General features: G+C 44.4%; 1 protein-coding gene and 1 pseudogene across 1 annotated transcript; one reads left to right on the top strand and one right to left on the bottom strand.

Moving 5' to 3' along the window:
• Nucleotides 1-1,462: 1,462 nt before the first annotated feature.
• Nucleotides 1,463-15,069, bottom strand: ZNF584 (zinc finger protein 584). The gene is made up of 4 exons (XM_028093353.2): nucleotides 14,931-15,069; nucleotides 13,920-14,046; nucleotides 4,329-4,451; nucleotides 1,463-3,059 (listed from the first exon to the last, which is right to left on the bottom strand). The coding sequence occupies exons 1-4, from the start codon at nucleotides 14,967-14,969 to the stop codon at nucleotides 2,053-2,055; spliced, it is 1,296 nt and encodes a 431-aa protein (XP_027949154.1). The 5' UTR covers nucleotides 14,970-15,069; the 3' UTR covers nucleotides 1,463-2,052.
• Nucleotides 6,680-8,304, top strand: LOC114200966 (dnaJ homolog subfamily A member 1-like; annotated as a pseudogene).
• Nucleotides 15,070-15,284: the final 215 nt, after the last annotated feature.

The raw sequence follows: 15,284 nt of genomic DNA, 5'->3' as shown, positions 1-15,284 counted from the left end.
TGAACCTTTGGCCTGATGCCAGGCCTCTGCTACACACACACACAGCCAATAAGCACATGAAAAGTTGCTCAACATCATCGGTTGTTAAAGAAATGCAAATCAAAACTGCAGTGAGATACCACTTCACACCCACTAGAGTATCTATGGGAAAACAGAAATAGTAAGTGTTGATAAGGAAGTAGAAAAATTGGAATACTCACACACTGCTGTGGAAATATAAAATGGTGCTGCCAATCTGGAAAACAGTTTGGCAATTCCATTTCTATTTATCTACCCAAAAGAAATGAAGACATACTTACACAAAAACCTGTACTTGAATATTCATAGCAACATTTTTCATAACACCCCAAAAGTGGAAACAAGACAAATGCCCAGGGGCGCCTGGGTGGCTCAGTCATTAAGTGTCTGCCTTCGGCTCAGGTCATGATCCCAGGGTCCTGGGATCGAGCCCTGCATCAGGCTCTCTGCTCCACGGAAGCCTGCTTCTTCCTCTCACCCACTCCCCCTGCTTGTGTTTCCTTTCTCGCTGTGTCTCTCTCTGTCAAATAAATAAATAAAATCTTAAAAAAAAAAAAAGACAAATGCCCAATCAACTGATGAATGAATAAACAAACTGTGGTATATCTACACAATAGAATATTATTTGGCCATAAAAAGGAATGAAGTCCTGATATGTGCTACAACAAAGATGAACCTCAAAAAATATATTACGCTAAGTGAAAGCCATTCACAGAAAAACACATACTGTGTGATTCCATTTATATGAAATGTCTAAATAAGCAAATATACATAGTCAGACACTTAACTGACTGAGCCACCAAGGCACACAAGTTCCCTGACTTTTTAAGCCTGCCTGGGGTTTCTACCCTGTGTGGTCGTCACCTCTCCCACCATTGTGGGGGGGAGGGTGGGGGATCGGGGAGAAGAACCAGTTACAGAAGGCAGCAGTGGTTTCCAACCCCAACACATGATACTGGCTGAGCACTGTGGTTCAAAACCCCTCAAGTCTAGGGTCACAGTTCTCTCTCTAAACATGCCTCCAAGTTCTCTTCTTGACAGGAAGCATAATTTTTGGACCAGGGACACATCTACAAACAACACACAAGTTTTGCTGAACTGATATCTTATTGAACTTTTGGGAAATTAGTTTCCAAAATTTTTAAAATCAAAAGACCCCAAAAAACAAAGGATATGAATACATATGTTCATTCAACCACTTCTCTCCCTTGGCAGCAAAAACAATGAAGGCCGTGGTGTGCACAGATGCCAGGGGCCCTGGCCACATCCCAGGACTGCAGGGTCTTCATTTTGGGACCAGGGTAATGGCCATGAGATGAACATCCTGCTATCCCCAGTAAGGCAACAAAAGTCAGGGACCCCTCCCCACAGAAGCCAGTCCCTCTCTTCAGGAGCCCAGTTTTGTTCTCAATCCCTCCACACACAGTGATCAGAATGCCCAATATTAAAAGTGGCTTAAACAATAAAGCTTTTATTACCATACATTCCAGGGACGTGTGAGACAGTCAGTTCCAGGGGTGGGTAAATCCATAACAGGTACCATGTGTAGTGTCAACCGTGTCCATGGAAATGATTAACTTTCTCTGGAAGCCCCCAGTAGACACAGCTCAGCAACTCTTGACCAGAGCCTGGTCACAGACATACCTAAACCAGTTGGAGGGGGGGAACGAGGCCCATTCTGGGTTTACCACTCATAATTCTTTCCTGTACAGAGTGGGGACTAAGGAGGTCTGCTGTTCCAGAGCACGTTGAGATGACTGATGCACATCTTGAGCACCTGCCAGGTGGAGGAAGTAGGATGGCTTCTATCACAGAAACCAGCAGTGACTTAACACTGCCAACAACCTCGGCAGGTTGGAGTGCAACCTAGCTCCTGAAAGCTTCCTACACGCCTGCCACCCCAGGGCACATATTGGGGTATGCTAGGTTTAGCTCTCAAATGGCTACGCTTCTCAATCTCCTTTCTGGAGTGAGGGCTTTCATGTTGAACAAGGTGCCCAGCCCTGGCTACAGGCTTTCCAACATCCCGTCTTCTTATGGCCTTTCTCCAGTGTGGACTTTCTTGTGCTGAAGGAGGGTAGAACTGTGTTTGAAGGCTTTCCCACATTCTGTACATTCATAGGATCTCTCTTCAGTGTGGAACTGCTGGTGCCGATTGCGGTAGGACCTGGTGGTAAAGGTCTTCCCACACAGGCTGCACTCATAGGGCCGTTCTCCAGTGTGAACTTTCCAGTGCTGATACAGGCCAGAGCGGGTCACATAAGTTTTCCCACATTGCTTGCACTCATAAGGCCTTTCTCCAGTGTGAACTCTCTGGTGAAGAATGAAGCTATGGTTGTATTTAAAGAACTTCCCACATTCCCTGCACTCATAGGGCCTTTCTCCAATGTGAACTTTCCGGTGCCGAATGAGAGTAGACAGAACACTGAAGGCTTTCCCACATTCACTGCACTCATAAGGCCTTTCTCCAGTGTGAATTCTCTGGTGCAGAACAAGTGCATCTTTACGGTTGAAGGTTTTGCCACACTCATCACACTTGAAAGGTTTTATGCCCGTGTGAACCTTCTGGTGCTTCCTCAGTTTAGATGGATAACTGAAGACCTTTCCACACTCATTACACACATGGGATGTTTCTCCAGTGTGAATTTTTTGGTAATTAACATGGGTGGATTTGTCCTTGGGGGCATTTCCACCTTTCAGGCATCTAAAGGGTCTCTCTTTGGGGTGAGTTATCAGATGGTCGAGGAGTGCAAAAGCCTTCAGGAAGGCTTTCCCACAGTCACTGCACTTGAAGGCCTTCTGTGTGGTGTGGAGGCCCTGCTGCTGCTGGCAATTGGAGCTGGGTTGGAAGGCCTCCCCAGGCTTGGTGCTCTTGTGTAGCTTCTCCTTGCTGTGGGTGGCCTGGTGCTGGAGGAGGCCTAAGGTGGTAGGGACGTCCTTTCCAGACTCCCCACACAGAAGGGGCTTCTCTGATAGGTAGACTTTGTAGCTCTTGATCTGCTCTGGAGAGGCTTCCTCATCCTCCAGTCTACATGGACAGCCTGAAACAGAGAAGAGCCAGTTACTGAGAGCTGGATCAGAGGGAGGAGGCACCTTCATCACAAACACATGTCAGACATACCAAAAAGGAGTCCACAGAATTGCCAGGAGGTTCCTAGGAAAAGTCTGGGTGAGAAAGGGCCGGCCCAGCAGAACGGGGCTCTGCAGGTCACAGAACAGCAAAGACCTCAGCGGGGGTGAGGACACAAGATGCGAGCAATGCAGGGAGGAGAGGTGGGATCTCCAAGTCACTGCCTGCAGGGGTTTCAGGCAGGGCCTCAGCCACTGGTGACAGGAAGCACTGTGAAGGGGGTGTGTCTGCTCAATGAAGAGGCAACTCTAACAGAGTAGCTGCTGTTCAGGTAGTGTCTGCTCAATGAAGAGGCAGCTGTAACAGAGTACCTGCTGTTCAGGTAGTGTCTGCTCAATGAAGAGGCAGCTGTAACAGAGTACCTGCTGTTCAGGTAGTGTCTGCTCAATGAAGAGGCAGCTTTAACAGTAGCTGCTGTTCAGGTAGTGTCTGCTCAATGAAGAGGCAGCTGTAACAGAGTAGCTGCTGTTCAGGTAGTGTCTGCTCAATGAAGAGGCAGCTGTAACAGAGTAGCTGGTGTTCAGGTAGTGTCTGCTCAATGAAGAGGCAGCTGTAACAGAGTAGCTGGTGTTCAGGTAGTGTCTGCTCAATGAAGAGGCAGCTGTAACAGAGTAGCTGGTGTTCAGGTAGTGTCTGCTCAATGAAGAGGCAGCTGTAACAGAGTAGCTGGTGTTCAGGTAGTGTCTGCTCAATGAAGAGGCAGCTGTAACAGAGTAGCTGGTGTTCAGGTAGTGTCTGCTCAATGAAGAGGCAGCTGTAACAGAGTAGCTGGTGTTCAGGTAGTGTCTGCTCAATGAAGAGGCAGCTGTAACAGAGTAGCTGGTGTTCAGGTAGTGTCTGCTCAATGAAGAGGCAGCTGTAACAGAGTAGCTGGTGTTCAGGTAGTGTCTGCTCAATGAAGAGGCAGCTGTAACAGAGTAGCTGGTGTTCAGGTATTATTTAAGGGCATGTACACATCTCAAGTCACCAGTGGACAGCTCTACACCGGCAGAGGCCAGGGACACATAGGTCCTGAGAGTCATGGTAGGGGTGGGAAGATGACACAGTGTGTTCAGAAGGAAGGGGAAATGTGGGAATGGTGTGTGGTCACTGGCCTCAGCACCAACACGCCAGTGCACACAGACGCCCAGCGTGCTGTGGGCTCATCAGTGAAACCAAGTCATCGCCTAGCCCTACTCACCAGGACCAGGACCCCTCCTGGCCTCTGCTCTGCTGCCCAGTGTCAAGTCCACCATGTTGGGCATCCAGAGGTCTTCTTCACTCTCCAGTTGGGCAACCACATGGGACCCTGAAGGTGCAACTCCTAGGAGAGAGAAAGGTAATAAGAGGCCAGCCCAAGCCAAGGCTTGCCCACCTCCCCCCACCAGGAAGCTCATGTCATCATGCCAACCATGAAGGAAACGGAGTATTAGAAAACAAACCTCCTCTGCACATTTAAAAACTTGTTAAGCAGGTAGACCCCATGTTGTGTTTCACTACAATTTATTTTGAAAGAAACTTACATGAAGGTAAACTGACATAAAAGAAGTAAAAAGATAGACAAACAATAATAGTTGGAGAGTTCAACTTCTAACTTTCAAGAATGGACAGAACCACTCGGCAGAAAACAAACAAGCAAACAGCACTTGACTAACACTAGAAACCAACTAGACTTAACAGACATCTATATAGCCTGCCACATAACAACAGCAGAATATGTATTCTCACGTTCTCACGTGCACATGGAACATTCCCCAGAACAGACCATTTGCTAGGACATAAAAGAGGTCTCAATATATTTCAGAGGACTGAAATAACACAAAGTATATTCTCTGACCACAAAGGAATTAAAATAGAAATCAACAACAGAAAGAAATTTGGGAAACTCACAAATTTATGGAATTTAAGTAAAACACTTCTAAATAACCACAAAGAAAACTACAAAGAACTTTGAGATGAATGAAAATGAAAACACAACATACCAAAAGTAATGGGACATAGCAGTTCTTGGAGGGAAAATCAGAGCTAAAATTCCATGCTGTTTTACTCATAACACTTCTTCTCCTTCTTCTTCTTTTTTTTTTTTTTTAAGATTTTGTTTATTTATTTGAGAGAGAGAACAAAAGCAGGGGGAAAGGGAGAGGGAGAAGCAGACTCCATGCTGAGCAGGGAGTCTGACATGGAGCTCAATCCCAGGACCCTGGGATCATGACCTCAACCAAAGGCAGACGCTTAACTGACTAGCCACCCAGGCGCCCCTACTCATAACACCAAATGTGGGTAAGGTGTAGGGCGGATGTTCCACACCACTTCAACTCTCAGACACCAACGTGGCATCCAAGGATTCAATTAAATTCTGATACTGACTACCTGGAATCAGCATCAGATCCCACAGGTTAAGGGCTCAGTCTCACAAGACTGCCCCTACTTCAGACAACAGTTGGATGTCCCAGACTCCCATTCTTCTGACCAACTAGCTATAAATCAGGGATTCCCACAATTATTGATCCCTTCTCAAGCTCAATAATTTCCTATAATGGCTCACAGAACTGAGGAAAAGAGTTTACTTAGTATTACCAGATTATTATAAAGTATACAACTCAGGAACAGCCCAATGAAGAGATGCAAAGGGCAAAGTATACCAGGGGTGGAGACGGGAGTGGGGGATGAGGAAGCAGAGGGTAAGAGGGCATCCATGCCCTCCAGTGGCACTTTCCCAGCAACATAGACGCTCTCTGAACCCTGTTATTTAGGAGTTTCTATGGAGATTTCATTATGATGTATAATTAGTTAAATCATTGGCCACTGGTGATTGCTTCAGTCTCCAGCCCCTCTACTCTCCCCAGAGGCTGGGGAGACTGGGGGACTGGAAGGATGGGGGTGGGGGTAGCTCAAAATCCAACCTTCCTATCATACCCTGGTGTTTCTGGTGGCCACTTCCTATCCTGAAGCTATCTAGGAGCTCCCACCCACCAGTCATTCCATTAGCACACAAAAGACACTCTTACCACTTCAGAGATTCCAAATGTTTTAGGACCTGTGCTAGGAATTGGGAATAAAGACAAAATATTTATTTCTTATTATGTCACAACACCCATATTTAAAATATCTCAAACCAATAGCCTAACTTTAGGCCTCAAGAAACAGGAAAAAGAAAAGCGACTGAACTCAAAGCTAGCAGAATGAAGGAAATGATAACGAGCAGAGATAAATGAAATAGAGATTAGAAAAAGAGAATCAATAAAACCAAAATTAGGATCTTTGAAAAGATCAACAAAATTGAAAAACTGCTACCTAGACTGACAAGAAAAAAATAGAAGAATCAATTTATTAAAAACAGGAATGAAAAAAGAGACATCACTAACTAAGAGAAAGGACTGTAAGGAAATACTATGAACAACTGTACATATGCCCACAAATTAGGTAACTTAGATAAAATGGACAAATTACAGGGAACTTTCCAGAACGCTCAGTGAGATGCAGAGGAGCGGTGGCTGCCCGAGCTATGCCCAGCAACGTGCTCCTTCCCACTCCCCCACACCGGCCTTGGCCGTCTCACTGGCTGTAGAAAATGGTGAAAGAAACCACTTACTATGATGTTTTGGGGGTCAAACCCAATGCCACCCAAGAGGAATTGAAAAAGGCCTACAGGAAACTGGCCTTGAAGTACCACCCTGATAAGAATCCAAATGAAGGAGAGAAGTTTAAACAGATTTCTCAAGCTTACGAAGTACTCTCTGATGCAAAGAAAAGGGAATTATATGACAAAGGAGGAGAACAGGCAATTAAAGAAGGTGGAGCTGGTGGTGGCTTTGGCTCCCCCATGGGCATCTTTGATATGTTTTTTGGAGGAGGAGGAAGGATGCAGAGATAAAGGAGAGGTAAAAATGTTATGCATCAGCTCTCAGTAACCTTAGAAGATTTATATAATGGTGCAACAAGAAAACTAGCTTTGCAAAAGAAAGTGATTTGCAATAAATGTGAAGGCCAAGGTGGTAAGAAAGGAGCAGTCGAATGTTGTCCCAATTGCTGAGGTACTGGAATGCAAATAAGAATTCATCAGATAGGACCTGGAATGGTTCAGCAAATTCAACCTGTGTGCATGGAGTGCCAGGGCCATGGGGAACGGATCAGTCCCAAATCAAGAGAAGAAGATTCTTTTTTTTTTTTTTTTTTTAAGATTTTATTTATTTATTTATTTATTTGAGAGAAAGAATGAGAGAGAGAGAGAGCACATGGAGAGGGGGGAGGGTCAGAGGGAGAAGCAAACTCCCTGCCGAGCAGGGAGCCCGATGTGGGACTTGATCCCAGGACTCCAGGATCATGACCTGAGCCGAAGGCAGTCGCTTAACCAACTGAGCCACCCAGGAGCCCTCAAGAGAAGAAGATTCTAGAAGTTCATATTGACAAAGGCATGAAGGATGGCCAGAAGGTAACATTCCATGGAGAAGGAGACCAAGAACCAGGACTGGAACCAGGAGATATCATTATTTTATATCAGAAGGACCACGCTGCTTTTACTCGGCAAGGAAAAGACCTTTTCATGTGTATGGACATATAGCTGCTTGAAGCAGTGTGTGGCTTTCAAAAGCCAGTATCTACTCTTTTTTTTTTTTTAAGATTTTATTTATTTATTTATTTGACAGAGAGACACAGTGAGAAAGGGAACACAAGCAGGGGGAGCGGGAGAGGGAGAAGCAGGCTTCCCGCTGAGCAGGGAACCCGATGTGGGGCTCTATCCCAGGACTCTGGGATCATGACCTGAGCCAAAGGCAGATGCTTAACAGACTGAGCCACCCAGGCGCCCCGCCAATATCTACTCTTGACAACCGAACCATCGTCATCACCTCTCTCCCAGGTCAAATTGTCAAGCATGAAGATATCAAGTGTGTGCTACATGAAGGCATGCCAATTTATAGTAGACCATGTGAGAAGGGTAGCCTAATCACCGAATTTAAGGTAAACTTTCCTGAGAATGGCTTTCTCTCTCCTGATAAACTCTCTTTGCTGGAAAAACTCCTACCTGAGAGGAAGGAAGTAGAAGAGATTGATGAAACAGACCAGGTAGAACTGGTGGACTTTGATCCAAATCAGGAAAGATGGCGCCATTACAATGGGGAAGCCTATGAGGATGATGAACATCATCCCGGGGTGGTGTTCAGTGTCAGACCTCTTAATAAAGCCAGTGAATAACACTGCTGGCATTTTATATGCAGTAGTGAATGACTGAAAGACTATAATCATAGCTCACTACTTGCTATTGTTTTTGTTTTAATATTCAACTACAGTAGTGTTTTAAAAGTTAACAATAAACTCAAATATAAAAGCTCAAAAAAAAAGGACAAATTACTAAAAAAGACACAAACTATCAAAATTGACTCTCAAGAAGAAATAGAAAGTCTAATTATACTTAAAAACAAACAAAACAAAAAAACTTCCCACCACAGGAGTGAAAAAAACAAACAAACAAAAAGATTCTTCACTGATGAATATTAACACTGAAATAAGAATTAGCACATGGGGTGCCTGGGTGGCTCAGTTGTTAAGCATCTGCCTTCGGCTCAGGTCATGATCCCAGGCTCCTGGGATCAAGCCCCGCATCGGGCTCCCTGCTCAGCGGGAGGCCTGCTTCTCCCTCTCTCACTCGCCCTGCTTGTGTTCTCTCTCTCTCACTGTGTTTCTGTTAAATAAATAAATAAATAATCTTAAAAAAAAAAAAAAAGAATTAGCACAAATACTTCACACACTCTTCCAGAAAACAGAAGAAAAGGGAACATTTCCCAACTCATCCATTGAGGCCAAAATTACCCTCATGCTCAACCCAAATATAGACATTATGAGAAAACTATACATTGATAACTCTTATGAATATAGATGCAAAACTCAACAAAATACTAGTAAACCAAATCCAGAAATACATAAAAGGTTTATAAACTATGACAGACTGGAATTTGTCTTAGTAATGCAAGATTGAACATATGAAAACCAATTAAGGTAATATACCATGTTAACAGAATAGAGGATAAAAATCACATGACCATTTCAATAGATACGGGAAAGCACTAGACAAAATCTAATGATCTTTCATGATTAATGCACTCAACAAACTAAGAAAAGAAGGGAATTTCCTCACCTATAAAGGGCAACTGCAAAAATTCTACAGCTAACATCATCCTTACTACTGAAAGACTAAATGCTTTTCTCGTAAGACTGGGAAGAAGACAAGGAAGTCTACTCTCACCAATTCTATTCAGTCAGTACTGAAGGTTCTAGCCAGGCCAGTTAAGCAAAGGAAGAGGTAAAAATATCTGTATTTGCAGATGACATGATGTCATGAATATGGAAAGTATCAAGGAGTCCACAAAAAAACAAAACAAAACTATTAGAACTATTCATCCCAAAGCTACAGAATACACATTCTTCTCTAGTGCACATGGAACATTCTCCAGAATAGATCACATCCTGGGTCACAAATCAAGTCTCAACCGGTAAAAAGATTGGGATCATTACCTGTATATTTTCAGATCACAATGCTTTGAAACTCAAACTCAATCACAAGAGGAAAGTTGGAAAGAACTCAAATACATGGAGGCTAAAGAGCATCCTACTAAAGAATGAATGGGTCAACCAGGAAATTAAAGAAGATTTTTAAAAATTCATGGAAACAGATGAAAATGAAAACACAACTGTTCAAAATCTTTGGGATGCAGCAAAGGTGGTCCTAAGAGGGAAGTATATAGCAAGCCTTTCTCAAGAAATAAAAAAGATCTCAAATACACAACCTAACCCTACACCTAAAGGAGCTGGAGAAAGGAAAGCAAATAAAGCCTAAACCCAGCAGGAGAAGAGAAATAATAAAGATCAGAGCAGAAATCAATGAAACAGAAACCAAAAGAACAGAACAGATCAACAAAACGAGGAGCTGGTTCTTTGAAAGAATTAATAAGATTGATAAACTCCTGGCCAGACTTATCAAAAATAAAAGAGAAAGGACCCAAATAAATAAAATCATGAATGAAAGAGATCAAAACCAACACCAAAGAAATACAAACAATTATAAGAACATATTATGAGCAACTATATGCCAACAAATTAGACAATCTGGAAGAAATGGATGCATTCCTAGAGACATATAAGCTACCAAAACTGAACCAGGAAGAAATAGAAAACCTGAACAAACCCATAACTAGCAAGGAAATTGAAGCAGTAATCAAAAATCTCCCAAAAGGGGCGCCTGGGTGGCTCAGATGGTTAGGCGTCTGCCTTCAGCTCAGGTCCTGGGATCGAGCCCCACATCGGGCTCCTAACTCGGCGGGGAGCCTGCTTCTCCCTCTCCCTCTGCTTCTCCTCCTGCTCATGCTCTCTCTCTCTCTCTCTCTCTGTGTCTCACATGAATAAATAAAATCTTAAAAAAAAAAAAATCTCCCAACAAACAAGAGCTCAGGGCCAGACGACTTCCCAAGGGAATTCTACCAAACATTTAAAGAATTAATACCTATTCTTCTGAAATTGTTCCAAAAAATAGAAATGAAAGGAAATCTTCCAAACTCATTTTATAGGGCCAGCATTACCTTGATCCCAAAACCAGACAAAGACCCCACCAAAAGGAGAGTTACAGACCAATATCCCTGATGAACATGGATGCAAAAATTCTCACCAAAATACTAGCCAATAGGATCCAACAGTACATTAAAAGGATTATTCACCACAAGCAAGTGGGATTTATTCCTGGGTGCAAGGCTGGTTCAACATTAGCAAATCAAGCAATGATATACACTACATTAATAAAAGAAAGAACAAGAACCATATGATCCTCTCAATAGATGCAGTAAAAGCATTTGACAAAATACAGCATACTTTCTTGATTAAAACTCTTCACAGTGTAGCAATAAAGGGTACATACCTCAGTATCATAAAAGCCATCTATGAAAAACCCACAGCAAAGATCATTCTCAATGGGGAAAAACTGAGAGCTTTCCCCCTATGGTCAGGAACACGGCAGGGATGTCTACTATCACCATTGCTATTCAACATAGTATTAGAAGGCCTAGCCTCAGCAACTAGACAACAAAAAGAAATAAAAGGCATCTGAGTCAACAAAGAAGTCAAACTCTCACTCTTTGCAGATGATATGATACTTTATGTGGAAAACCCAAAAGACTCCACCCCCAAATTGCTAGAACTCATACAGGAATTCAATAAAGTGGCAGGATATAAAATCAATGCACAGAAATCAGTTGCATTTCTATACACCACCACCAAGACAGAAGAAAGAGAAATTAAGGAGTCGATCCCATTTACAATTGCACCCAAAACCATAAGATACCTAGGAATAAGTCTAATCAAAGAGGCAAAGAATCTGTACTCAAAAAACTATAGAATACTCATGAAAGAAATTGAGGAAGACAAAAAGAAATGGAAAAGCATTCCATGCTCATGGATTAGAAGAACAAATATTGTGAAAATGAAAATGTCTATGCTACCTAGAGCAATCTACACATTCAATGCAATCCCTATCAAAATACCATTAACTTTTTTTCACAGAAATGAAACAAATAATCCTAAAATTTGTATGGAACCAGAAAAGACCCCAAATAGCCAGAGGAATACTGAAAAAGAAAACCAAAGCTGGTGGCATCACAATTCCGGATTTCCAGCTCTATTACAAAGCTGTCATCATCAAGACAGTATGGTACTGGCACAAAAACAGGCACATAGATCAATGGAACAGAATAGACAGCCCAGAAATGGACCCTCAACTCTATGGTCAACTAATCTTCAACAAAGCAGTAAAGAATATCCAATGGAAAAAAGAGTTTCTTCAACAAATGGTGTTGGGAAAATTGGACAGCCACATGCGGAAGAACGAAACTGGACCATTTCCTTACACCACACACAAAAATAGACTCAAAATTGATGAAAGACCTAAATGTGAGACAGGAATCCATCAAAATCCTTGAGGAGAACACAGGCAGCAACCTCTTCGACCTCGGGTGCGTGACTTCTTCCTGGACACATCGCCAAAGGCAAGGGAAGCAAGGGCAAAAACGAACTATTGGGACTTCATCAAGATAAAAAGCTTTTGCACAGCAAAGGCAACAGTCAACAAAACCAAAAGACAGCTGGCAGAATGGGAGAAGATATTTGCAAATGACATATCAGAAAAAGGGCTAGTACACAAAATCTATAAATAACTTACCAAACTCAACACCCAAGGAAAAAATAATGCAAACAAGTAATGGGCAGAAGACATGAACAGACATTTCTCCAAAGAAGACATCAAAATGGACAACAGACATAGTGCTCAACATCACTCGGTATCAGGGAAATACAAATCAAAACCACAATGAGATACCACCTCACACCAGTCAGAATGGCTAAAATTAACAAGTCAGGAAACGACAGATGTTGGCAAGCATTCGAAGAAAGGAGAACCCTCCTACGCTGTTGGTGGGAATGCAAGCTGGTGCAGCCACTCTGGAAAACAGTATCGAGGTTCCTCAAAAAGTTGAAAATAGAGCTACCCTATGACCCACCAATTGCACTACTGGGTATTTACACCAGTAATACAAATGTAGGGATCTGAAGGGTCACCTGCACCCCAATGTTTATAGCAGCAATGTCCACAATAGTCAAACTATGGAAAGAGTCCAGATGTCCATCGACAGATGAATGGATAAAGAAGATGTGGTCTATATATACAATGGAATATTATGCAGCCATCAAAAAAATGAAATCTTACCATTTGCAACGATGTGGATGGAACTAGAGGGTATTATGCTAAGCAAAATAAGTTAATCAGAGAAAGACAATTATCATACAATCTCATTGATATGTGGAATTTGAGAAACAAGGCAGAGGGGAGAGAAGAAAAAATGAAACAAGACGAAACCAGAGAGGGAAACAAACCATAAGAGACTCTTAATCTCAGCAAACAAACTGAGGGTTGCTGGAGTAGAGGGGGGTGGGAGGGATGGACATTGGGGAGGGTATGTGTTGTGGTGAGCGCTGTGTATTGTGTAAGACTGTTGAATCACAGACCTGTACTCCTGAAACAAATAATACATTATATGTTAATAATTAAAAAATGAAATCTGACTTTGAAAAAACTATTAGAACTAATAAATGAGTTTGTCAAGGCTATAGGACACAAAAATCAGTATACAAAAATCTGTATTTTTATATACCAGCACTGAAAAATCTAAAATGAAATTAAGCCAACAATTCCACTTAAAATTGCATCAAAAGGAATAATATACCTAGGAATAAATTTAGGCTCGTAAGCTGAAAACTACAAAACACTCTTGAAAAAAGTTAAAGAAGACTGAATAAATGGAACGATATCTCATGTTCATGAATTGGAAGATATTAAGATAACAATACTCCCCAAATTGATCTACTAATTCGAATTCATGGCTCAAGTTTGGCCCAGGGAGAGCCCTATAAAAATCTCCTTTGAAGGAAGGCAACACCGAGTACAGAGGGGCCATGACTTCAGCAGAGTCACAGAGACAGGGAGGGTTGAGTGGAATTTGTTGGGCAGACTGTAAATACCTGCATCCCAAGCCCTACTCCAGGAGGCTATAGGGCAACAGCTGTTGAGGCTGCTAACAAGGCTGCTAAGAAGGAGGCAGAGGAAGCACACACAGCCCAGGGCCAGTACCCATAGCACCAACCACAGGGAACTTGGGAAGGAAACAGCCGCTGTGGTGTGGCTTTAGGATGCACACACCTTCCTATGGGGAAAAGGCAGAGGTGGTCAGTCTGCCGGGGAAGAGTGTGAGAGACTTACCCAGCGAGCCAATAAGTGCAAAGTTCTCTAGCATCACATCACGGTACAGGCTCCTCTGGGTCAGATTAAGGAGCCCCCACTCCTCCCGGGAGAAATACACAGCCACATCCTCAAAGGTCACCAAGCCCTGTAATGATTGATTCAACTGAGCCTTAGGGGTCAATAGTGGGCGGAAGAGCCAACCAAAACATGGACAAAGGAACACATCCATGCCCTTGATCAGTGTCTCGGGGTCCTGCCACATGTCTCACTGACATCCTCTTTCCCTCTGAACCCTAAACCCCCGTTCCCACCCGAGGCAAACCCTCTACCTCCCTCCTCTTAAGACCCTTATCTCAGAGGACTGCCAGGGCCCCAGTTCCACTGGTGCCTCTCCTCAGTTACTCCTGGACTCCGCATCCTGCCCACAGCAACAGCAGGCTGGTGACCAGACAGGTACCATCTGTGTTCCAGCCAGACAACAGGCCCCACCCTACCTCCTATCAGCCAATTCCCTCCACGTCTCAGAGATCACCTCCCAGAGGCAACCACCCTTCTCTCTTAGGTCCCAGGACTTGGTCCCAGACCGTCCGGTTTGCCCTCCTGCCTGACATGCACGTTAAGTCTTTGCACCACAGCACGTTACAGCTCCACACCCCCCGCACAATCTCACCGTTCACCCCATGGGCAACTCACTGGAATCCCTCGCATGCTCGTTCTGCACGTGGTGCCTCCAGAGTGACACCACTGAGAGCAACCACAATCCCATCCCGCCCCAGTCGAAGCCCACTCCTTCCTGGTTCATTGCGAAGAGCATCCCCTCCGCTCTGTACTGAAGACCTCCCCACCCGCACCCGTTCCTGGCTTCAGCCCTCAGCTGGCCAAACCCCACACGGACCTCCGAGACCCCCGGCCCTCTTCCACCTCTGCTTCACCCGCCACAGCCTTCCCCGCTTCTCCTGAGCTCATTCAGAACCCAGACCCACTGGGTGGGGCCCGGGGTTGTCAAAGCCTGGGGCCCCTTCCACTCACCGGCGCCTCCTCGGCCAAAGGAAGCTGTGGGCGGAGCATGGCCGCGGCAGGCGCCGAATTTCGGCCTCTTCGGCTGAACTCCGTAGCTGCCACGCCGCTTTGGGCGCAGGAACCTCCGGCCGGCCGTGGAACCTTCGAAGCTAGGACGAAAATGTGCCCAGGGACCAGGAAGCCCCTGTGGGAGGCCCACACCCTCCGGCGCCCGTCCCGCCGGGGGCAACGCCGCGTCTCAGGAAGAGGGGTCGGTCCCGGGAGTCACAGCGCGTGCACAGCGCGACGGGGGTCCCGCCCCAGTCCTCCGCCGAGCGGCCTCTAAAGGAAATCGGCCCGCCGCGCAGCTCTGGAGATAGCCGT

This window comes from Eumetopias jubatus, unplaced genomic scaffold (assembly GCF_037043125.1).
Source record: "Eumetopias jubatus isolate StellerSeaLion01/CBP00866 unplaced genomic scaffold, mEumJub1_p1.0 scaffold_10, whole genome shotgun sequence".
Lineage (NCBI taxonomy): Eukaryota > Metazoa > Chordata > Mammalia > Carnivora > Otariidae > Eumetopias > Eumetopias jubatus.
This window is presented reverse-complemented; position numbering and strand designations above follow the sequence as displayed.

What these genes read in the sequence shown, in the direction of transcription:
- ZNF584 (XM_028093353.2), bottom strand. Translation starts at nt 14,969, where the DNA reads ATGCTCCGCCCACAGCTTCCTTTGGCCGAGGAGGCGCCG. An exon ending in CTTTGGCCGAGGAGGCGCCG is followed by an intron (nt 14,047 to 14,930) that starts GTGAGTGGAAGG and finishes CAATCATTACAG; the next exon opens with GGCTTGGTGACCTTTGAGGA. An exon ending in CAGGAGGGGTCCTGGTCCTG is followed by an intron (nt 3,060 to 4,328) that starts GTGAGTAGGGCT and finishes TCTCTGTTTCAG; the next exon opens with GCTGTCCATGTAGACTGGAG.